The sequence below is a fragment of the Macaca fascicularis genome, chromosome 17 (assembly GCF_037993035.2).
Source record: "Macaca fascicularis isolate 582-1 chromosome 17, T2T-MFA8v1.1".
In the NCBI taxonomy this organism is placed as follows: domain Eukaryota; kingdom Metazoa; phylum Chordata; class Mammalia; order Primates; family Cercopithecidae; genus Macaca; species Macaca fascicularis.
The window spans coordinates 91,141,506-91,163,712 of NC_088391.1; the positions used below are offsets into that span (position 1 = coordinate 91,141,506).

The window sequence follows — 22,207 nt, forward strand, 5'->3', positions numbered from 1 at the left end:
AAACAGATGTATTTTTATATTTTTACTAGTGGAATTAAGGTATATTATGGTTGAAGAAATGGAATTAATTTTACTTGCTCTGTATGGTTGATTAAAATACCATATTTAGGCTGGGCACAGTGGCTCACACCTGTAATCCCAGCACTTTGGGAGGCTGAGGCGGGTGGATCACCTGAGGTCAGAAGTTCGAGACCATCCTGGCCAACATGTTGAAACCTTGTCTCTACCAAAAATACAAAAATTAAGCGGGTGAGGTGGCTCACACCTGTAGTCCCAGCTACTCGGGAGGCTGAGGTGGGATATTGGCTTGAACCCGGCAGGCAGAGGTTGCAGTGAGCTGAGATCCTGCCACTGCACTCCAGCCTGGGCGACAGAGCGAGACTCCGTCTCAAAAAGAAAAAAACAAAAAAAAAAAAGAAAAAAAATTCATATTTAGCAGTTGGTAAAGTATCGGCATTCCTGTTTCAGTGGAAAATCTAGGATCTGGGAAGTTAAATAACTCATCCGTGGTCACAGAGTTAGGGAGTGGAAAAGTTGCAGGTCAACCAAAATTAACTTAGTTATTTGTACATTGAGTAAAGTTTTTTTTTGCTTTGTTCAAAATAAGCCAAAATAAATATTTAATTGATATGTTTTCTTTTATAATGATAGCTCTATTTGTTTTGTTAGTCTGACAGTTCTTCTTCTTCTTTTTTTTTTTTTTTGCAGGGATGGTTTTAGATTGTCTTCTCAAGAAGCTGCTTCTAGTTTTGGCGATGATAGACTACTAATAGAAAAATTTATTGATAATCCTCGTCATATAGAAGTCCAGGTTGGTATATTTAGAATGCTTTTTATTACTGTGACTTTAAAATAATATCATTTAATCCTATTGGAATGATCTTTTCTTCCATTTACAATGATTGTGAATTGTTTTGATACGTACAAAATAAATCGATTACCTGCCTTTGGAATCTGTTGTACTTTCTGTTAAAGTGCTAGGATGCTGCTTGAGATTGGGAATGGTAACAAAAATCTACCTCCAAAAAAAGCATTCCCGAGATAGCTGACCAGGCTATGTCATTCCAAGACTGGGCCATTATAGGGCATTTTTTAAAAAAGAAAAGTGCCTGACCTGGACTCCTGTACTACTTCAGTTTACCAAATGTCCATATAGCTTGCTATGACAGGTGTTCTGCGAGGAACTGGTTGTATAGAGATCCTTAAATCATTTCTTCTATTCAGTTTAAGATATTAATCCTTAAAGTGGTAAAACAAAATGGGTTTCCTAAAATAAAACAAGGAAGAAGACAAGTCTGTTGAAATTTTCATTTGCCTGTTGAAAATGCCTTCATGCGAATTTTATATATTATGACTATGAATTGATATGTAATAGCTAAAATTGATTTAAAAAAATGTCAAATTAGAAATAACGAATTTTAAGTATTTTTTAAAATCTCAATTTGGTGTGGAGAGAGAACCAGATAAATAAAAGGTTTTTTGCTGACCTTGTATTTTCTGACAGGGGCATGATATAAAAAGTTCTAGATTCTGTCAGTTTGTTCTTTAAGTTTAATGGTCACTTTACAGAGATATTATTTATGGGTAGAAAATCAACATTTAGATCCTCAAATTTTCTAAAGTGAGAAAAAATATCCAAACTTATATAATCAGTTGGATGTTTTACAACATTGAACACAGTTTATTTCCAAGGCTAGCAGGCTTTGTTTTTGCCTTTTTAAAAAGATTTTCTAAATTGAGATATTGTATATATATGATATCTGTATATCATATATATATGTACAGTGAAATCCATAAATCTTAAGTGTACAATTCAAGACAATTTCTATGCACACACATCTAATTGTGTAACAACCATCCATATCTAGATAGAGAATGTCCCATCACACCTCTTCCCAGTCCATCCCTACCCGTCGCCACCAAAAGTAACTGCTGTTCCTATCTGATGTCATAGATTAGTTCTTAAATTGCGTAAATGAAATCCGGTGATGTACTCTATCATGTCTTCTTTTTCACACATCATCGTGTCTTTGAGATTCTTCCCTGAGGTTCTGTTGTCCTTCGCTTCTCAGAATTGCTCTGTGCTCTCCCATTGTTTGACTCAGCTGTAGTTTATCCATTTTCCTATTGATGGATCTTTGGGTTTTTAGTTTCTTTATATTAGAAATAAATTGCTATGTCTTTTTATGAACATATATACATCTCTCAGATAGACTGAGGAGAGATATTACTGGATTACGTAGTAAGGTTATTTTTAGTTTTAGTGGGTACTCTGGTTGTACTAATATATACTCCCACCAGAAATACATGAGAGTTTCCATTAATGCCACCCCTGCCAGCATGTGATATTTTCAATTTTTAAAAACATTTAGCCATATTAGTGGACTTGTGATGATATGTCTGTTTAATTTGCATTTCCCAGATGAATAAAGATGTTAAGCATCTGTTTATAAGCTTATTGACCATTTGAATGGCTTATATTGTGAAGTGACTTCTCAAACTTTCATCCTTGCCTTCCTTTTTCAAATTAGATTTTTAAAAATTATTGGAATGTCAGAGTTCTGTATCTATTTGCTTATGAGTCGTTTGTCAGATGTATGTGTAGTGTATCCTTCTCCCTTCATGCGGCTTGCCTGTTCACTTTGATAATAATATCTCTCAAAGAACAGAAGTTCTGAATTATAGTGAAGTCAAGTTTAAGTCTACTTTGTGTACCCTAGTTAGTAGTTTTTTGTTTTAGGTATGATATTTAAGTCTGTTACTCTCCTTTAATTATTATTATTTTGTTTGTTTGGTGTGAGGCAGGGTCAGATTAATTTTTTAAATTCTGATATCCACTTTCTCCAGCATCATTTATTGCAGTGACCATTTGTTGCAAATTAAGTGAGATTTTGTCATTGTCTTAACTATTTTGCTTTTATAATAAATCTAGAAACCTGATTCTGTAAGTGGTCTAGATGTATTGTTTTTCTGCAGATAGTTTTGATTCTTTTTAGGTTATTTGAATTTCCATGAAAATTTTAGACTTCACTTGTCAACCTGTTCCCCCTACAGACACCTATGCCTACACCCACCCACTCCCACCTCCACCTCCACCTCCACTCCCACACACCCCATCTGATGGGAAATTTGTATTTGGGTCGTATTGAATCTAGAGATTATTCTGGGGAGAACTGACGTCTTAACAATGTTGAATTTTCTTTTCTTTCCTTCCTTCCTTTCTGCCTTCCTGCCTCCCTGCCTCCCTTCCTCCCTCTCTTTCTTTCTTTCTTTCTTTCTTTCTTTCTTTCTTTCTTTCTTTCTTTCTTTCTTTCTTTCTTTCTTTCTTTCTTTCTTTCTTTCTTTCTTTCTTTCTCTTTCTCTCTCTCTCTCTCTCTCTCTCTCTTTCTTTCTTTCTTTCTTTCTTTCTTTCTTTCTTTCTTTCTTTCTTTCTTTCTTTCTTTCTCTCTCCCTCCCTTCATTCCTTCCTTCTTTTCTCTCTCTCTCTCTCTCTCTCTCTCTCTCTCTCTCTCTCTCTCTGTCTCCCAGGCTGGGGTGCAGTGGTGTAATCATGGCTCACTACAGACTTGGCCTCCCAGGCTCAATCAATCCTTCCCCCTCAGCCTCCCCAGTAGCTGGGACTGTAGACGTGTGCTACCATACCCAGCTACTTTTTGCATTTTTTTGTAGAAACGGGGTTTTGTCTTGTTGCCCAGCTGGTCTCGAACTCCTGGGCTCAAGTGATGTGCCTGCCTCGGCCTTCCAAAATGCTGGGATTCCAGGCATGAGCCACCGTGCCCAGCCTACAACGTTGAATTTTCATGGATCCATGAACTGGAATAGCTCTTCCATTATTTAGGTCTTGTTAATTCCTTTCAGCACTGTTTTGTATTTTTGAGTGTAGAGGTTTTGTGTATCTTTCATTAGATTTATTCTTAGATATTTGAGGCTTACGTTATGTGGCATAGTCTATTATAATAAAGCTTTTTCAGGAAGCAGTATAGCTTAGATACTGTTATAATTTTAGATACTGTTATAAACGTTATTTTCTATTATAAATATTATTTCGGATCTGGTATCTTTGGTAAATCCACTTGTTTATTTTGTGTATTTTGATGACCTTTTGCTCAGTGACAAGCCACCCCAGAATGTGGTGATTTAAAACAACATTTAAGGCTATGCAAGAATTTGAATATACTTAAGATTACCGAACTGTACACTTAAAAATGGTTAAAATGGTCAATTTTTTGTTATAGTATGTTTTCCCACAAAGCACACCACAACATTTAACGATTCCTCATGATTCTGTGGGTTACTTGGGTTCAGCTGCCACTGCTTTTGCATTACACATTGTTCTCTGGGGCAGTCGTTATACTGTAACTTGACTGAGTGTCCCGTGTTAGGTGCCCTGGAAGGATGGCGTAAAGCCTGAGCTCGGCTGAGACACTTTGGTGGGCAGTGGGGCCTCTGTCTTTCTCTCTGTGAAGTCTTGGGGTATCTGGACATGTCTTCTCCATGTAGCATTTCTACAAGGATATCCAGAATTCTTGTCACTGGTCAGAGCTGCTTGAAATCACTGTCCTATTCTTTGAAGGTTTAGGCTCAGAACCGGCACAAAATGACTTTTGTTGCATTTGCAAAGTTCCTTCCCAGTCTAGAATCATTGCTGGATGGAATTATATAAGGGTGGGACTACCAGGATTTGTGTTGTACATGGAGTCATCTTTGGATACTACCTACCACAACCCATTCTTTGGCCCTCAATGATCATGCCCTGTCATAAACAGAATACATGCAACTTCCATTCCAACTTGGTCCAGGTCTGGATGAGACTTTTTTTTTTTTTTTTTTTTTACGGAGTCTCGCTCTGTCGCCTAGGCTGGAGTGCTGTGGCGCAATTTTGGCTCACTGCAACTTCTGCCTCCCAGGTTCAAGTGATTCTCCTGCCTCAGTCTCCTGAGTAGCTGGAATTACAGGCTTGTGCTATCATGCCCAGCTAATTTTTGTATTTTTAGTAGAGGTGGGATTTCATCATGTTGAGACCAGGCTGGTCTCAAAATCCTGACCTCAAATGATCCACCCACCTCAGCCTTCTAAAGTGGTGAGATTACAGGCATGAGCCACTGTGCCCGGCCTGAGACTTCTTATGTATGGTCCTTCAAGAACAGTTCTTCTGGTGCAAATACCTGAATTTAAAGTCTGATATTCATTCATCCAGTGTACAATGATGAGAAAAGGATATGACACTCCAATAAATACTCCTATTTGACACAGTTAAGAAAGGGAGGCACACAGTAGTCATTCGTTCTTAGCAATTGATAGCCAGCATGAAAGCCGAGAGATCCCTTTTGAGGTTCTTGCTGTCGTAATTTGGCTGAGAAAATGATGGTGGTTTGGGCCATAGGGTTGGCAGTGGAGGTGGTAAGATGTGATTGAATTCTGGGTATTTTGTGAAGGTAGACCACATTTTCTAATAGATGGATGTTATGTACAAGAAAAAAAAATAAGGTGATTTTAGGGTTTTGGCCTGAGAAATAAGAAGAATGGAATGGCCTTTTACTGAGATAGGAAAGACTGTGAGATGTGCTTGTTTCCGAGGGAGGAAATCCGGTTATAAAGTTGAACAAATCAAGGTTGAAATGCCCATTAGATATCTAAGTGTAGGTGTTGAGTAGACACTTGGCTCTTTAAATCTGTAATTTAAGGGAGATATTTAGATTGTCCTTCTTGTAAGATCCTAGGGGCAGAATTAATTTTGTCCTTCACTGTATTCCCCATCTAGCACTTGTTCACACTACTGGAAGACCACTTAGGTAGGCTGTTTTATCTTTAACTAGTTGAATTTCCTAATAGGCCGTGAGGTCCTTGAGCGTAGAGAGTAGGTCTTACTCATTTGCTGTCCCCAGCAACCAGACCATTGTCTTTCACTTTACTAATACTCAATAAATGTTTGTTATTTTGTGTTAAGTAATTACATATCTAGATCAGCTTTTTAGTTTATTTTATTTAGCCATGGCATACAGCGTGGGTGATATTTTCAAACATAGGTGAAAATGCCTCCCAGTAACTTAAGTAGGCAACACAGATGTTCTCATATCTGATCTATACTTGGAAGGGTTTTTCGTTTACTTTTCTTTAGTTTTCACTTATTTATTTATATTAGGTAATTTCTGCACATGATAAAGGGTAATCAATAAAAAGTAAGCATCCCTTTTACTCTATTTCTAAGTCCTCTAGTTTCTGTCCCTAAATGCAGGCACTGTTACTGTTTCTTGGCTATTCCTCTGTACATAGTCTATGAAGTATATATATGTGTGTGTCACCTATTATTTTTCACATAAGCCATTATATACTATGTCCTTTCCACAATGAAACTGCACTGGCAGCGTGAATGGCACCTCTCTTTGTGGCGTAAACCAGTATTTCTCAACCAGGGCACTACTGGCATTTCCTGGGTTGGGTCTAGGGATACCAACGGGCTTGCATTATGTGACATAGTCTATTATAATAAAGCTCGGCCGGGCGCGGTGGCTCAAGCCTGTAATCCCAGCACTTTGGGAGGCCGAGACGGGCGGATCACAAGGTCAGGAGATCGAGACCATCCTGGCTAACATGGCGAAACCCCGTCTCTACTAAAAATACAAAAAATTAGCCGGGCGAGGTGGCGGGCGCCTGTAGTCCCAGCTACTCGGGAGGCTGAGGCAGGAGAATGGCGGGAACCCGGGAGGCGGAGCTTGCAGTGAGCTGAGATCTGGCCACTGCACTCCAGCCTGGGCGACAGAGCGAGACTCTGTCTCAAAAAAAAATAAAAATAAATAAATAAATAAATAAATAAATAAATAAATAAATAAAGCTTTTTCAGGAAGCAGTATAACTTAGAGATTTTTCTACATTCAGTATGTGTAAACCTATAAATTTTTTTAAAAACTCATAATGCATTTAAGGATTAACTGCTCTTAAAAGCAGTATTTATTTATAATGTTTTCTGATTACATGGCTTCCTCATTTATTTAATGGAATAAATAATCACCAAATCATTTTTGTTGAATGCCTAGTAAGTGCACAGAATTTTAAAAAAATGAACTGGGAGACTATACAGAATTTAGAGAAGAACAAACTCTTGATTCTGTATATGAATCTGATATTTTATAGTTGGAAATATTTCTGAGAATTCATGGTTATTTTGGCTTTATTGCTTGGAGACTGTCTACTTTTACTTTCTTGTCAACTAGAATTTAAAAAGAGGTTGAGAGTTATTTTAATGATTTCAAATATGTTTAGATTTACTTCATGCAGCCACCTTTGAGTCTTAGAAAATTCCAACTTATTGGCATTTTATTGCTTTTATGTTTTCCTTCATTGCTTGGAATCATTCTTGAGTTTCAGAAAGGGTTTGTTCCTAAAAATTAACTTTACAGTCATATATTAACTATTTATTTTACATTTTACCAATTATAACCATAATATTTATTTATTTGGTTTTTTTCAGCAGCCATATAAAATATTAAGACTGATACTATCTGCTGTTTATAATGCACGAAGAAACAGAATGACTTGTCCAAAGAAGTTGCATAGCTGTTTGGAACTAAAATTAGTGCCTGGCCTTTTGACTTCTAAAACAGATCTTACCTCTGTAAATCTAATATATGTATTTGGAAGTATACATCAACTTCTTAAATCTGAAAATAGATTGGTCCATTTCTGAAAATGAGATGTTGTAGGCAAAAACTTTAATAAAGAGCTGCTTTTGAGTTTCCGAATTTAGCTGAAAAAGATACATATTAAATTTGAATTTCAGATCAACAATGATATTTTTAAATCATTGTTCCATGTGGTACTTGGGACATAGCTAGAAAAAAATTATTCATTGTTTATCTGAAATTCAAATGTAGCTGGATATCTTGTATTTTATCTGGCAATCTCAGCTTATTTTCCATTACAGGTTCAATATATCTCTTAACTGAAATGCTTGGGACCAGAAGTGTTTCAGATTTCAGAATTTTTTGGGTTTTGGAATATTTGCATTTATACCTGCTGGTTGGGTATCCCTAATCTGAAAATTCAAAATGCTCCAGTGACCATTTACTTTGAGCATCATGTCAAAAAATTTCAGCTTTTGGAGCATTTTGGATTTCAGATTTTCAGGTTAGAGATGTTCAACGAATATCGCAAATGGGAAAAACTATAATGTGTTGTATATTAACTCCAGACCTTTTACCAGTTTCCTAGAACAAAAATAAACCACAGTAAAGACATCCATAGATAAATAACAGATTACGTATTGGATGTAAATGCATGCAGTGTCATTTCCCAATCAACAGACATTCAATAATGTTAACTTCAAGCAGATGTTTGTAATAAAGCTGCGGTGGCAGTCCTCAGCAACATTGACATCCAGTGTTTATCCCCTTCACTAACACTCAGCGTCCTTCACAAAATTTGTACAACTGATTCTGATGTTTTACTCATTGTATTTGAAAGGTGATATGAACACTTTTTCCTCAAATCTTTTTGATAAAAATGTTTTATTGAGCTTTGGAATAATAAAGTTTTCCTCTATTAACATGAATCAAAATAATGTTTTGAGAGGTATGTATATACTATGAGGTTTGAGTATTAAAAACCAAGAGATGTTGCATGGGGAAAATATTAACCATCATCTACCTTGTGGGTGTGGTTATATGGTTTTTCAAATGGTATTGCTTTTTCAGGTTCTAGGTGATAAACATGGGAATGCTTTGTGGCTTAATGAAAGAGAGTGCTCAATTCAGAGAAGAAATCAGAAGGTGGTGGAGGAAGCACCAAGGTAAGTCTCTCCCAGGGAACGTTTATAAAGTGGCTGCTTTTATGCATTTCATTCATTCACTCATTCATTCATTCAGAGACAGGGTCTCACTCTGTTGCCCAGGCTAATGTGCAGTGGTGCAATCACAGCTCACTGCAGCCTCCACCTCCCAGGGTCAAGTGATCCTCCCAACTCAGCCTCCCATGTAGCTGGGACTACAGGCGAGTGCCACCATGCCCAGCTAATTTTTGTATTTTTTGTTGAGATGGGGTTTTGCCATGTTGCTCATGCTGGCCTTGAACTCCTGGCCTCAAGAGATTAGCCCACCTCAGCCTCCCAAAGTGCTGGGGTTATAGGTGTGAGCCCCTGCACCCAGCCACATTTCTTTTTGTATTTGTTTGCTTTATTGGCTACAATTGCACTAATGTTCATGTGGACTCTCTTACTGCATATTTTTATAATTAAGAACTTGTTACTTGATTTCTTCAGTGCTTTAATGTATAAAAATGAGAGAATACTTGAAAAAGAAGTGGGTTTTTATTAGAGGAGAAGTTGGGTAGACAACCAACTATGACTTCTGCAGGCTTCTAGGAAGTATGGAACCTGATGGTATTTCATGGGATTTCTGAGATATCCTTCTAGACTTTCATGTTGGTGAAGGGTTCATAAAGTTGGTTCTGAATTTATCCTACCATGAAAGGCTTTTGGAGTGTGGTTCTTGGAAATTCCTTGAATTATCAGAGCCACTTTGGGTACTTCTCCAGGGCACCTTTCATGAGTTTGGTGTATGGAGCCTCATTTCTAATTTGATGCTAGTTTGCTATTTGTATATACTCTGGTATTCTCTTTGTTCTTAAAAATCCTCAGGTGAGTGTTCCTAGTAATTTTTAATTACCAGACACTAAGAAATATAGCTTATTGTAGCTTTAATCAGCCGAGCTAGCATATCTTGACATAATGCCTGTATAGTTTCTGAAAATAGTGAGAATGTGAGTGTATTTTTAATCCCAGAGTAATGGTTAAAAATTAAAATCTATTTTAGTTATATTGGTTTTTAAAAATATAGCATGGTGTATTAGTTTTAAAGCATGGACCCCAAATCCTTTGACATTTTTCTCTTTGAGCAGTGAGGGGAAGGATCAGTGTTCCCTTTTCTTGATTCTGTGCTGTGTGAATGCTTGACCCATAGACTACTTAGAAGTGATGCTATGCCAGTTTCCAGCCGAGGCCTTGGGAAACTGCCAGCTTCCACTTCCTGTTCTCATGGGATGCTTGTGCTTACACGCCAGCCAGTATGCTGTGAAGAACTGTGTGTTTTTTTTTTTTTTTTTTTGAGACGGAGTCTCGCTCTGTCGCCCAGGCTGGAGTGCAGTGGCCTGATCTCAGCTCACTGCAAGCTCCGCCTCCCGGGTTCACGCCATTCTCCTGCCTCAGCCTCCCGAGTAGCTGGGACCACAGGCGCCCGCCAGCTTGCCCGGCTAGTTTTTTGTATTTTTTAGTAGAGACGGGGTTTCACTGTGTTAGCCAGGATGGTCTCGATCTTCTGACCTTGTGATCCACCCGTCTCGGCCTCCCAAAGTGCTGGGATTACAGGCTTGAGCCACCGCGCCCGGCCAGAACTGTGTAGCTTATATAAGATGTGGCCATCTAGTTCTCAAGGCCCAGGACCAGGATGTAAGAAGGGAGGAAGAAGAAAAGCCAAAGGGAATCCTCTTCCTGTGTCTTTAGGAAGATCCTGGAAGATGCCGAAGCTAATTACTTCGTGTTGATCTGAAGTTAGACACTTAGCTAGGGAGACTTATAAGTATCTTTTTCTTAAGAAACCGTGTGCTGAGCTAGAACTAATTCTGTAGTACTGTAATACTGTAGTATGGAAGAAGGGGAAAAAGGATACTGGTAGAACAGTAAGAGTCTTCAGCACACTTGTCTTGTAATTTTCTGTTTCCTTGACTGCATTATCAATTCCAATTCAATTAACCTTCTGTTTTTAGTCAAAATCTACTCAAGTCTTACCTGGGATAGAAATCTTTCCCAGACTGGGAACTTTGAATCATAAAATCTGTTTGTTTTTTCTCTTTGTCTAGAAATGTAAACTTCTCATAATGAATACCGTATCTACTTATTTAGAGAAAAAAAGGAAAATTTACAGCAGTAGGAATCAAAATGAAAAAACTAGAACTCATCATTAATACTGACTTGATATGTATTTGTACACTGTGAAATGTTAAAATAAATGGAATGTGCAGTTTTCAGTCCCTAGAATAAGAATTGCCTGGGCACGGTGGCTCACACCTGTACTCTTAGCACTTTGGGAGGCTGAGGTGGGAGGACTGCTTAAGCCTAAGAGTTTGAGACCAGCCTGGGCAACATAGTGGGACCTCATCTTTACAAAAAAGTAAAAAATTAGCTGACTGTTGTGGTGTGTGCCTATAGTTCCAGCTACTTAGGAGGCTGAGGTGGGAGGAGTGCTTAAACCCAGAGGTTGAGGTTGCAGTGAGTCGAGATCATGCTACTGGATTCCAGCCTGGGTGAGAGAGCAAGACCCTGTCTCCAAAAAAAAAAAAAAAAAAATTAATTAAAAAAAAAATAATCTACTAGTGTGGTTTGAGGGCAATGCTAGTTAGGGTCATTCATATCTCTGGGTATCTAGCAGGGCTTTTGAAAAGGACAAAGGGAAGATCAAATAGGAGAAGGAGAGTTTCACTCAACTGCACTGAGATTCTCCAAATGTTATGATATTGTTAGTTGGTTTTTTTTTTTTTTTTTAGTTGCATTAGTTTTGTCAGCCAATTATTATTGAAATGTCATCTATGTCTATACATTAGCTTAATGCAAACTATATTATTGATAAGATTCAAAACACTTGAACCCATTATTTTATTCTAATGTCACCAAAAGGGAGACAGTAGGAAGTACACTTCCCACCTGTGAACTCTTCCCCCTCCCCCACCCCAGGCTAACTTGAATATATTCAAGGCTCTGAGTCTAACTAGCAATCTATATGAAATAGAAATGTAATGTGAGTGTTAAAAGACAACGTGGAGTTGCATGCAGTTGAACCAAGAATGGGAGGAATGAGACAGTAAAATGACCAGATCCTTGGCCAGAAAATGGGGAAGGGGGCATTCCAGATTAAAAGAGTCTTAAGATACAAAAACCAATCAAATGCAGTTTTGGACCTTATTTGGATCCTGATTCAAAGAAATCAGCTGTATAAAGATATTTATGAGATAGAGAAATTTGAATACCAAGTGGATATTAAATGCTTTTAAGAAGTGGATATTAAATGTTTTTAAGAAGTTCTTGTTTTTTGTATAGTTGTGTTACAAAAGAGTACTTTGTCTCATAGAAACAGATATGTATGTTTTTACAAGTGAAATGATACCTAATTTGAGATTCACTTTAAAAAGAATAAAGGGTGGGCCTGGTAGAGAAGTGGGCGTGTAGCACAGATAAAGCCAGAGTAGCTATGGATTAATAATTACTATATATTGGAGGCAGGTTCATGCAAGTTTATTATACTATTCCATAATAAAGCTTTTCTAGCATGCTGTCTCAATCCTGCTCATTTGAGAATAATTTTAACCCACAAGTAGAAAAGTCGTCAATGTTTTGTTCTCAGAGCCTTTCTTTCATAGAAGCAAAATCTGTGAAAATGCAGAAGTGGTTTGATGATATTTTTTCAGGGTTTGTTGAAATCATTTTAGCTTAACTTGCCTGCCTGAAGGTGGGTTTGGTATCTTGAAGCCAAACCTGCAGGATTTAGTGGATATATTGCTGATTCTTGTTACTTGTGGCGGTTATGTTCTCCAAAGTCACCTTGATTACTGAATTAGTCTACACTGAATAATTGCCCCAGGGGAAATACAGTGTTAGGTTCCTGCGAGCCTTTGCTCATAACATTTTCCTCAGTGGATTAACACATAATTTTGTTTTATGTGTATTTCTTATTTAATATCTGTGGTTGATTCGTTAACAGTGAACTCACAATCCTGGCCAACAAGACTCTAACACATGCCTGAGTGAAGCTTATTCCACACACATTTTCTCCAGACAGTATTTCTTGGCCTTCTTGCATATGGAGACCCCAGACAGCACCTCAGCACAATGCTTGGAGGGCCATTTCACACAGTGAAATGACACACACACACACAAACACACACAAATGCAAAAAAAAAGTGACACTAAATAGACCTTGAAAAGGACGCTTGTTATAGTATGAGCATTGAAACAGGAAGGGAGAGCATCACCTTGTTCAGCCTTAGCATGCTGGAGTTTCACATTTTTCACCTCTTTGCACTTGTTCACAAAGGACCATGAAAGCGCCTTAAGTATTGATTTTGGGGTTACAAATAAATTTCAGCAAGTAGGCACATTTGTAAATACGGACTCCATGAACAATGAGGATTGATTGTGTATGTTAGTTTCTAAGAAGTTATTTTTCTCCCAGTTTTTGGCTCGAAGCAATTCTGAATATATATGTATATATGTTAAATATTAAAAGTTGAAGAGATAACAAGAATCAGCAATATATCCACTAAATCCTGCATGTTTGGCTTCAAGATACCAAACCCACCTTCAGGCAGGCAAGTCAAACTATATTTTGTAAATGGATTGAAGTTGCAGAGTAATGTGAAAAGTTCAAATGTTAGTTTTATACAAATCCAAAGTTGACTTATTTAAGCATGTTATGCTTAATAATATAGTCAACATATATTATAAAACGTATATAAAGCATCATATTTTGAATTCTTAAATTGATATAGATGATCTATATCTGAGTAAACTTTAAGAAAACGTTTATGTAATGCACACAAAAGATAACTTTATTTTTGTCCAAAATGTAGACAAACACTTTTTCTGTATATGTAGCATTTTTTTGGATGCGGAGACTCGAAGAGCAATGGGAGAACAAGCTGTAGCTCTTGCTAGAGCAGTAAAATATTCCTCTGCTGGGACCGTAGAGTTCCTTGTGGACTCGAAGAAGAATTTTTATTTCTTGGAAATGAATACAAGACTCCAGGTAACAACAACTGTTTTTTATTCCTCTCCATGCCTCTGTACTTTACCCTTCCTTCTCCACTCCTTTTTGTTTTATAAAAGTTAAAAAATTAACTCCGTAAAGTGTTAAATATTTAGTTTTCTTTTCTTTTTTTTTTTTTTTGAGACGGAGTCTCGCTCTGTCGCCCAGGCTGGAGTGCAGTGGCCGGATCTCAGCTCACTGCAAGCTCCACCTCCCGGGTTTACGCCATTCTCCTGCCTCAGCCTCCCGAGTAGCTGGGACTACAGGCGCCCGCCACCTCGCCCGGCTAGTTTTTTTTTTTGTATTTTTAGTAGAGACGGGGTTTCACCATGTTAGCCAGGATGGTCTCGATCTCCTGACCTTGTGATCCGCCCGTCTCGGCCTCCCAAAGTGCTGGGATTACAGGCTTGAGCCACCGCGCCCGGCCTACTAGTTTTTTTTCTTTTATTATTATTATTATTATTATTATTATTATTATTATTATTATACTTTAAGTTCTAGGGTACATGTGCACAACGTGCAGGTTTGTTACATATGTATACTTGTGCCATGTTGGTGTGCTGCACCCATCAACTCGTCAGCACCCATCAACTCGTCATTTACATCAGGTATAACTCCCAATGCAATCCCTCCCTCCTCCCCCTCCCCACGATAGGCCCCGGTGTGTGATGTTCCCCTTCCCGAGTCCAAGTGATCTCATTGTTCAGTTCCCACTTATGAGTGAGAACATGCGGTGTTTGGTTTTCTGTTCTTGCGATAGTTTGCTGAGAATGATGGTTTCCAGCTGCATCCATGTCCCTACAAAGGACACAAACTCATCCTTTTTTTATGGCTGCATAGTATTCCATGGTGTATATGTGCCACATTTTCTTAACCCAGTCTGTCACTGATGGACATTTGGGTTGATTCGAAGTCTTTGCTATTGTGAATAGTGCCGCAATAAACATATGTGTGCATGTGTCTTTAAAGAAGACATTCATACAGCCAACAGACACATGAAAAAATGCTCATCATCACTGGCCATCAGAGAAATGCAAATCAAAACCACAATGAGATACCGTCTCACACCAGTTAGAATGGCGATCGTTAAAAAGTCAGGAAACAACAGGTGCTGGAGAGGATGTGGAGAAATAGGAACACTTTTACACTGTTGGTGGGATTGTAAACTGGTTCAACCATTATGGAAAACAGTATGGCGATTCCTCAAGGATCTAGAACTAGAAGTACCATATGACCCAGCCATCCCATTACTGGGTATATACCCAAAGGATTAAAAATATTTAGTTTTTATGCTTGTGCTAAGACATCTGTTAGGAATGATGGATAAGTATCCCTCTAAAGTTCAGTATCTAGACCTCTGCTTTGTCACTGTTAATACTTTATGTTGGAAATACCACTTTGTTTTTTTCTTGAACCTTTCTAGATGAACTGTATTTGTCAGTGTGTATGTGCTGTTAAGAGAAATTACTCTAGCTATTATAAATAGGAAGTAATTCAGTGATTATAAAATCTTTGGAAGGATGGAGGAAGGAAGGGTACCCAGAGTGAACTTCCTGAGTGACCCCCACTGCTGTACCACCCAGCCAGGCTCCCAGAGGAACCGGCACCTCTGCCACAGTGAGGAGGTTGAGAATCAAGTGGCTGCCCTTGGAACTGTTGGCTTTGGGGGACATATTCCTTAGTTCTAACCAAATCTCAGGAAGCTACCGGAGTTGTAACTGGTGGCTTTATTTCCTTCCTCCTTCCCTTTTTTCTTTTGTTTAAATTGTGAACTATACAGAAACATACACAGAACACAGGTGTATAATTGAACATATTATTATAAAGCAAAAATTGATGTAAACATCAACTGGGTCTAGAAGTATTTACAAAACAGCCCCCTCTTTTTACACCAGCCTCATTTTCTTCCCCTTCTCAATGATTCGGATTCCCCCTCCATCTTCCCTAGAGCTGTCTCCTATCTGACTTCTCAGAACCCTCAGTTTTCATATCATTCTTCCTTTGAATTATACATACCTAAGCAGTGTTATTGCTTTTGTTTGTTTTTTAAAACTTTATATTAATGGGATTGTATAGTATTTATTCTTCTGTGCCTGGCTTCTTTTTTCAGCATGGTATTTGTGAGATTGATGCTATTTCATGGAACTCCTGTATGATACGTTTTCTAAGAAAATGCCACTATTTCTTTATCTATTAGATTTCTATAGATAGTTTATTCTAGTTTTATGAAATTTGTGTTGGTTTGCTAGGACTACCATAACAAATGATCGTAAACTGTAGCTTAACACAACAGAAATTTGTTCTCTTATGCTTCAGGAGGCCACAGTCTATCATGCAGGTTCCAGCTGAGTGTGTCCTTCCTGGGGGGTTGGAGGGAGAATCCACTCCATGCCTCTCTCCTGGTTGTGGTGTTGCTGACAGTCCTTGGTGTTCCTTGGCTTTGGCAGCATAACTCTGATCCCTGCCTCAGATGTCATGTTGCCTGCTCCCTGTGCATCTCTGTGTCCAGAGTTCCGGTTCTCTATAGGGACACTAGTCACATTGGATTCAGGACCCTTCCTATTTAGTACGGCCTCATCATAATGTGATTACCTCTGCCAAGATCCTGTTTCCAAGTAAGGTCGTGGTCACAGGTTGTAGGTGGATGTGAATTTTGACAGGACCCTCTTCAGTCCAGTACACCATTCAAACAACACATGTGGCCTACAGAGATAAATACATCGTGCTTGCCTAGGACTGGGGTGGGTGAGTGGGGGAATTATGGGCTGATGACTAAGGGGTGGAGTAGGACAGGAGAGACTGAGAAAGGCATACTTATGCCTAAAAACAGTGTCAACTCTTCTTCTGTTAGGCCTTTGGGGGACGGGGTGGGTGGCAGGGCGTGTTGAGTCACTGCAGGCATGAGCTGGGTCGAGCTGAAAGCATTCCTGCTGTAGTTTTCACATGTGCACCAAGGGGCTGCTTGTGGGGTTTCTGCATGCCTGCTTCATCCTGAGCTTGAGGGCTTGCCTCTGACCCCGTGCTTCCTGGGAGCCGTGTCTTTATGCCTGTGCCTCTTTCCTAGGGGGAGACTCCCTTGGGCCCTGGTTAGCCCTCCCATGGGTGCAGGAGGGCTGTTTTCTGTTCCCCGTGCCTTAGTGGTAGACAGACCTTGTGTCCTTGAATTTTGAGGCGAGTTCCGCGGTGGCCCTGCCGCTCCCCAGCAGTTGGGAAGCTGATGGTCTGGGCTCCAGGTGGATTTCTACCTCTTTCCTGATGGTTATCTTTCGCATGCTGTGGCTTTCTTCATCCTTTTACTCTCGACCTACCTGTATGAAGACAGTTATATGTGCCTCTGTAAGCAGTGTATAATTTTTCAGCCCGGTTTGATATCTTCGTCTTGTGTCTTGACCATTTGCTCCTTAGAAAGTTAACAGAAATGCTGGTATATTTGAGTTTAAATTTCTAATTTTAAAAAATATTTTCTTCTTGTATAATCTCTGGTCTTCTTCCTTGTTTTTCTTTCTTTTGCAGTATTTATCACTTAATTTTTTTCCTGTACAAGTTTGGGGGTTATAAATATTTCTGATCTTTTGGCAGAACCTCTGCATTACCACAGGAGATCAAGACCATCCTAGCTGACACGGTGAAACCCCGTTTCTACTAAAAAATACAAAAAACTAGCCGGGCGAGGTGGCGGGCGCCTGTAGTCCCGGATACTCGGGAGGCTGAGGCAGGAGAATGGCGTGAACCCGGGAGGCGGAGCTTGCAGTGAGCTGAGATCAGGCCACTGCACTCCAGCCTGGGCGACAGAGCGAGACTCCGTCTCAAAAAAAAAAAAAGAAAAAAAAGAAAAAAAAAAATCTGATAACAGTATGTTTTCACCTGAGCTGCCGGACTGTACAGGGGAGCTTAAAACATTTAAAGTCCGTTTACTGTTTCCTGACTTGAGTACAATTATCCCTCAAGGCCATTTCTCTTATTATTTTAGTCATCATTCATTCCATTCCTCCCACATATTTACCTTTTGTTTGTCCTACTTTGTTTCTGGTAGTTTCTTTTAGAGGTTTACTTGTGACAAACTCTTTTTGTTGACAGCCAATGACTTTGTGTTGCCTCGTTCATGAAATGCGTGTTTACTCCTCTTAGGCATCTTGGCTGTGTGCAGTGGCTCATCCCTGTGTTCCCAGTGCTTTGGGAGGCTGAGGTGGGAGGATCCCTTGAGCCCAGGAGTTCAAGATCAGTCTGGGTAACATAGAACCTGTCTGTACCAAAAAAAAAAAAAAAAAAAAAAAAAGAAAAGAAAAAGAAATAATTAGAAATCTTAGTTTGGCTAGTATTTTTTTCAATTTATTGAAAATATTATTTCACTGTTTCTGGCGAGACTTCCCCACTCATTCTGTATTCTGCTTATTTGGACATAATTGCTTTTTGCTTTTGGTAGCCTTTATGAATTTCTGTTTCTCTTAGATTCTCTTTAACTTTTCGCTGATTTGCATACATGTGTACATGGAATTTATTGAATATTTTTTCTGTGGATTAACGTCTTTTAATATTTTTTTGGAAATTCTCCACCATTACTTCTGGAACAATCTCACACACACACACACACACAGATGAATAAACCTATAACTTTCATTTTAGACCTCCTTAATATATCTCTTATGTTTCTTATGCCCTCTTTGATATTTTTCATCTTTTTTGGAAAATTTCTTCTGTCTTTCTTCCCTTCCCTTTTGCTGTATTTAATTAATCACCCATTGAGTTCCTGATTTCAATTGTTTATATTTCAGTTCTGAAATTTCTGTTTGGTTCTTTTAAAAGTATGATTCACTGACTTTTATCTTTTCTTGTCTCCTATTTGAATTTTCAATTTTGGCTTTTGTTTTTTGAACATAATTAGCTTATTTGTTTTGTAGTACGTGTCTGATATTTTGACATATGACGTCTTATGACTACTTCTGTTATCTGTTTTTTGTGCTGTTTCTTGGTTGTGCTGTTGATTTCCTGTTGGGCCTTGTTATTATACTGTCATATACAGTTATTTTAAAAATTGTTATTTTATTGATTAATTAAAACCCAGGATGATGGATTCTTTCTTATAGAGATTTTTCAATTATTTTTTCTGCTGCATGCCTATGGACAGTAGTATTTTGTGACTACAGCAATCTAAGCTCAAAGTGTAAGGTTCCTTGAACTCCTGAAGGGATACACAGCCCAGTTGCAGTTCTAGAGAATGGTTGGTTTTATTCCAGTTCAGTCTTATCTGTAGGTTGCATTCCTTTATGGTGCCCACTGAAAGTGGGGGTAGTTTATCAGGGTTCTTTGATAAACTGATACTTTTGGTGGCCTCCTGTCTTCATGGTTATGCTTTTGATTTCTTGACGCCACCAAAAGTATAGCTAATATTCATAGTCCTTTTTTCCTGGAATGGCAAATGACTTTAGGGCAGAAATGGTGTTGAGTGTTGGGTTTGCAAATCTGTGTTTTCATCTTGGTTTTGGCTGATTCCTTCCTATATTCTTACCCCGTGATGTTTTTAAGAAGACCTCCCGCATCTCACATTCCCCACCAATTGTTTTCTAGTCCCCAGTAAGCCCAAGTTCCAAGCTGATGGCTTTAGAGATACATTATCCCTATAGATTAAATAAGTTTGTGTCCTGACTTTCAACACCCCCCAAAAGCAGTGAGCAGGCGGTGGAATGACAGTCTGTGCATCACTGCTACCTCACTTTTCCTTTCCAAATTTCATGCATATGCACTTGATTGACACATCCAGAACCTCATGCAGTCACATGGAAACCTCAGCTGTAAGGGAGTCTGGGAATAGGGTTTTTAACCGTCTGTATTCTGCAGTGTAAGAGTATACCTTAGAAGTAGTTTGGAGGGAAAGTTGACTGCCAGCCCACCATTTTCACATGAATATAATCACCACAATTTTAATCTGTAAGTTTTGTGTAAAAAGTTAAAAACATTGCTGCATTTTCATTGTAAAGTGTAACTATCAAATAATGGGGCTGATTTTCATTAAATGTGGCAGAAGTGATCTATCTAGATGCATTTTGAGACCAATATTATAAATACTTGCAGCATTTTTATAGATAGTAGCTCAGTAATTGTTCCTCAAAACTCATACTTCCTTTGAAATTACCTTTGTAGCCTATATTTTATTTTGTGACTATCTTTAGAAGTGACAGAATTTTTCTTTTGAAGATTAATTTGATTTTGATTAAAATATATCTTTATAACTAAGTATATTTAATTAGATAATTAGCTGGGAAATCATGTTTTTGGTTAAAGTGGAGACTTTATTTTGTCATAATGAGAATAACAGCTTATAATTTGATTTTGAAGACAATTTGAGATGACTGCAAAATATTTGTATTCTTTTCCAGACCCAAGGGATACAAGATTTTTTAATTGAGGTACTTATCAGTATTTATGGAATTAACAAATGGGCAGTTTGTTACTGTGTTCTTATGTTATCTTTTTTTCCCATTTGTTTTTGGCTCATTTATCTCAGGTTATAAGTTTGTTCAAGTTTGTGCTATGGTCATTTCTGTTATAAGACCCTATGGTTGAATATTTTTTTTTAAACGAAGTCTCACTCTGTCAGCAGGCTGGGGTGCAGTGGTGTGATCTCAGCTTGCAAACCTTCGCCTCCCAGGTTCAAGTGATTCTCCTGCCTCAGCCTCCCGAGTAGCTGGGATTACAGGCGTGTGCCACCACACCCAGCTAATTTTTGTATTTTTAGTAGAGACAGGGTTTCACCATGTGGCCAGGATGGTCTCGATCTCTGACCTCATGATCTGTCCCCCCCACCCCCGCCAGCCTCCCAAAGTGCTGGTATTACAGGCGTCAGTCTCCGTGCCCATCCTGAAGTTGATATTTTTATCAAATAATTCTGTGCAGTTGGTCAAGGCTATCTAAGTACCTATGTTTTGTATATTGGATAGCTTGCTAGGAAATTACGTTCCATACCCTCTACTTTATTTCATAATGGCCCCGGCACGCACGAGTATTGTTGCTGGCAATTCATATATGCCAGAGAGAAGCCAGAAAGTGCTTCCTTTAGGTGAAAAGGTGAAAGTTCTAGGCTTAATAAGGAAAGAAAAGAGTCATGTGCTAAGGTTGCTAAGATCTGCGGTAAGGATGAATCTTCTATCGGTGGCATTGTGAAGAAGGAAAAGAAATTGGTGCTACTTTTGCTGTCAAAAGTCAAACTTCAAAAGTTATGGCCACAGTGCGTGGTAAGTGCTTAGTTAAGATGGAAAAGACATTAAAATGTATGTATAAGACATGAGTAGAAAAGTGTTCTAATTGAAAGCGATCATATTCTATACTATCCACAGTTTCAGGCATTTACTGGGGACCTAGGAACAAGTCCCCCAAGGATAAGGGGGGACTACTATGTATGTAATTTGCTGGGATAATTTTAGTTTCTTATTTTATTGAATGGTAATACTCAGAACTTATAATACTTCATTTAAAAAAATCTAGTGATTCATAAGAGTCTACAATGGAAAAGTTACTCTGCATACCACACTTTTATCACAGCCATTTATTTTTCCTCTGTCAAAGGAACCTTTGTTTTTTTAACGTATTAATTTGGGAATATTCCATGCCTAATTTAAAGCATTATCTTTTTCATTTTGGTGACTTTTAATAACGAGTCATAGGGATGTAACAGTCATATAATTTCACCAGATCTCTATTGATAATTTTCCCAGTATTTCGCTATCCCAAATAATGCAATTATGAGTGACCCTTTATATCCACTTTGCACGTGCAGAAGTAGAATTGCTGGGAATATATGTGCTTTTATAAATTAGCTAAGTTTTATCAGTTTACCTCTTAAAGGAGAGCTTGTTTCTTCTCTCCCTGGTCGAAAGTGTTTTTTGCCTTTTGATCTTTGTATGATAGTGAAAAATGGTATATTGTTTTCATTATTTATCATGATAAAGTTGAATTTTTCTTTATAGATTCATTTATATTTCCTTTTCTGGGTATTGACTGTTAGATCGTTTGCCCTTTGGGTTTTCTTATTGATGTGTAGGTATTTGTTTATTTTCGGGGGACATTAGCCCTTTGTGGTATTGTCAGAAAGGAGTGGCTTTGTGAATATTTTCATAGGTCTACAGGGCAGGTGCTTTCTGAGCAAAGACCCTGGCAGTTGGATTAAGGGGTAGCAACCCTAAAGGCAGAGCCCTTGAAGCCATTTGTTGACAGCCCAGGCTGGTAAAATAGAGACCTTCCCCTTCTCTGCCCCTCCCCAGAGAGCTGTGCTGCCTCTCCACATCACCTTCTCACCCCCCTATCCCCACCACCAAAAGTTGAGGAGGGGCAGATATGCCAGCAACTCTTCTACAAGCTCTGAGTTTGATAGTCTGAGCTTTCCTTTCTTTTTTTTTTTTTAATTATTATATATATATATTTATTTT

At 38.4% G+C, this 22,207-nt stretch overlaps 1 protein-coding gene across 4 annotated transcripts in view; it reads left to right on the forward strand.

The window, feature by feature from the left end:
- The window catches only part of PCCA (propionyl-CoA carboxylase subunit alpha), a 436,745-nt gene that overhangs the window by 163,006 nt on the left and 251,532 nt on the right, over positions 1–22,207 (forward strand). For all 4 annotated transcript variants that reach the window (XM_005586175.4, XM_005586176.4, XM_065533441.2 and 1 more), the window contains exons 10-12: positions 709–811; positions 8,691–8,785; positions 13,637–13,787. In XM_005586175.4, the coding sequence (XP_005586232.3) occupies positions 709–811; positions 8,691–8,785; positions 13,637–13,787 (349 nt within the window). The remainder of the gene's footprint in view (positions 1–708; positions 812–8,690; positions 8,786–13,636; positions 13,788–22,207) is intronic.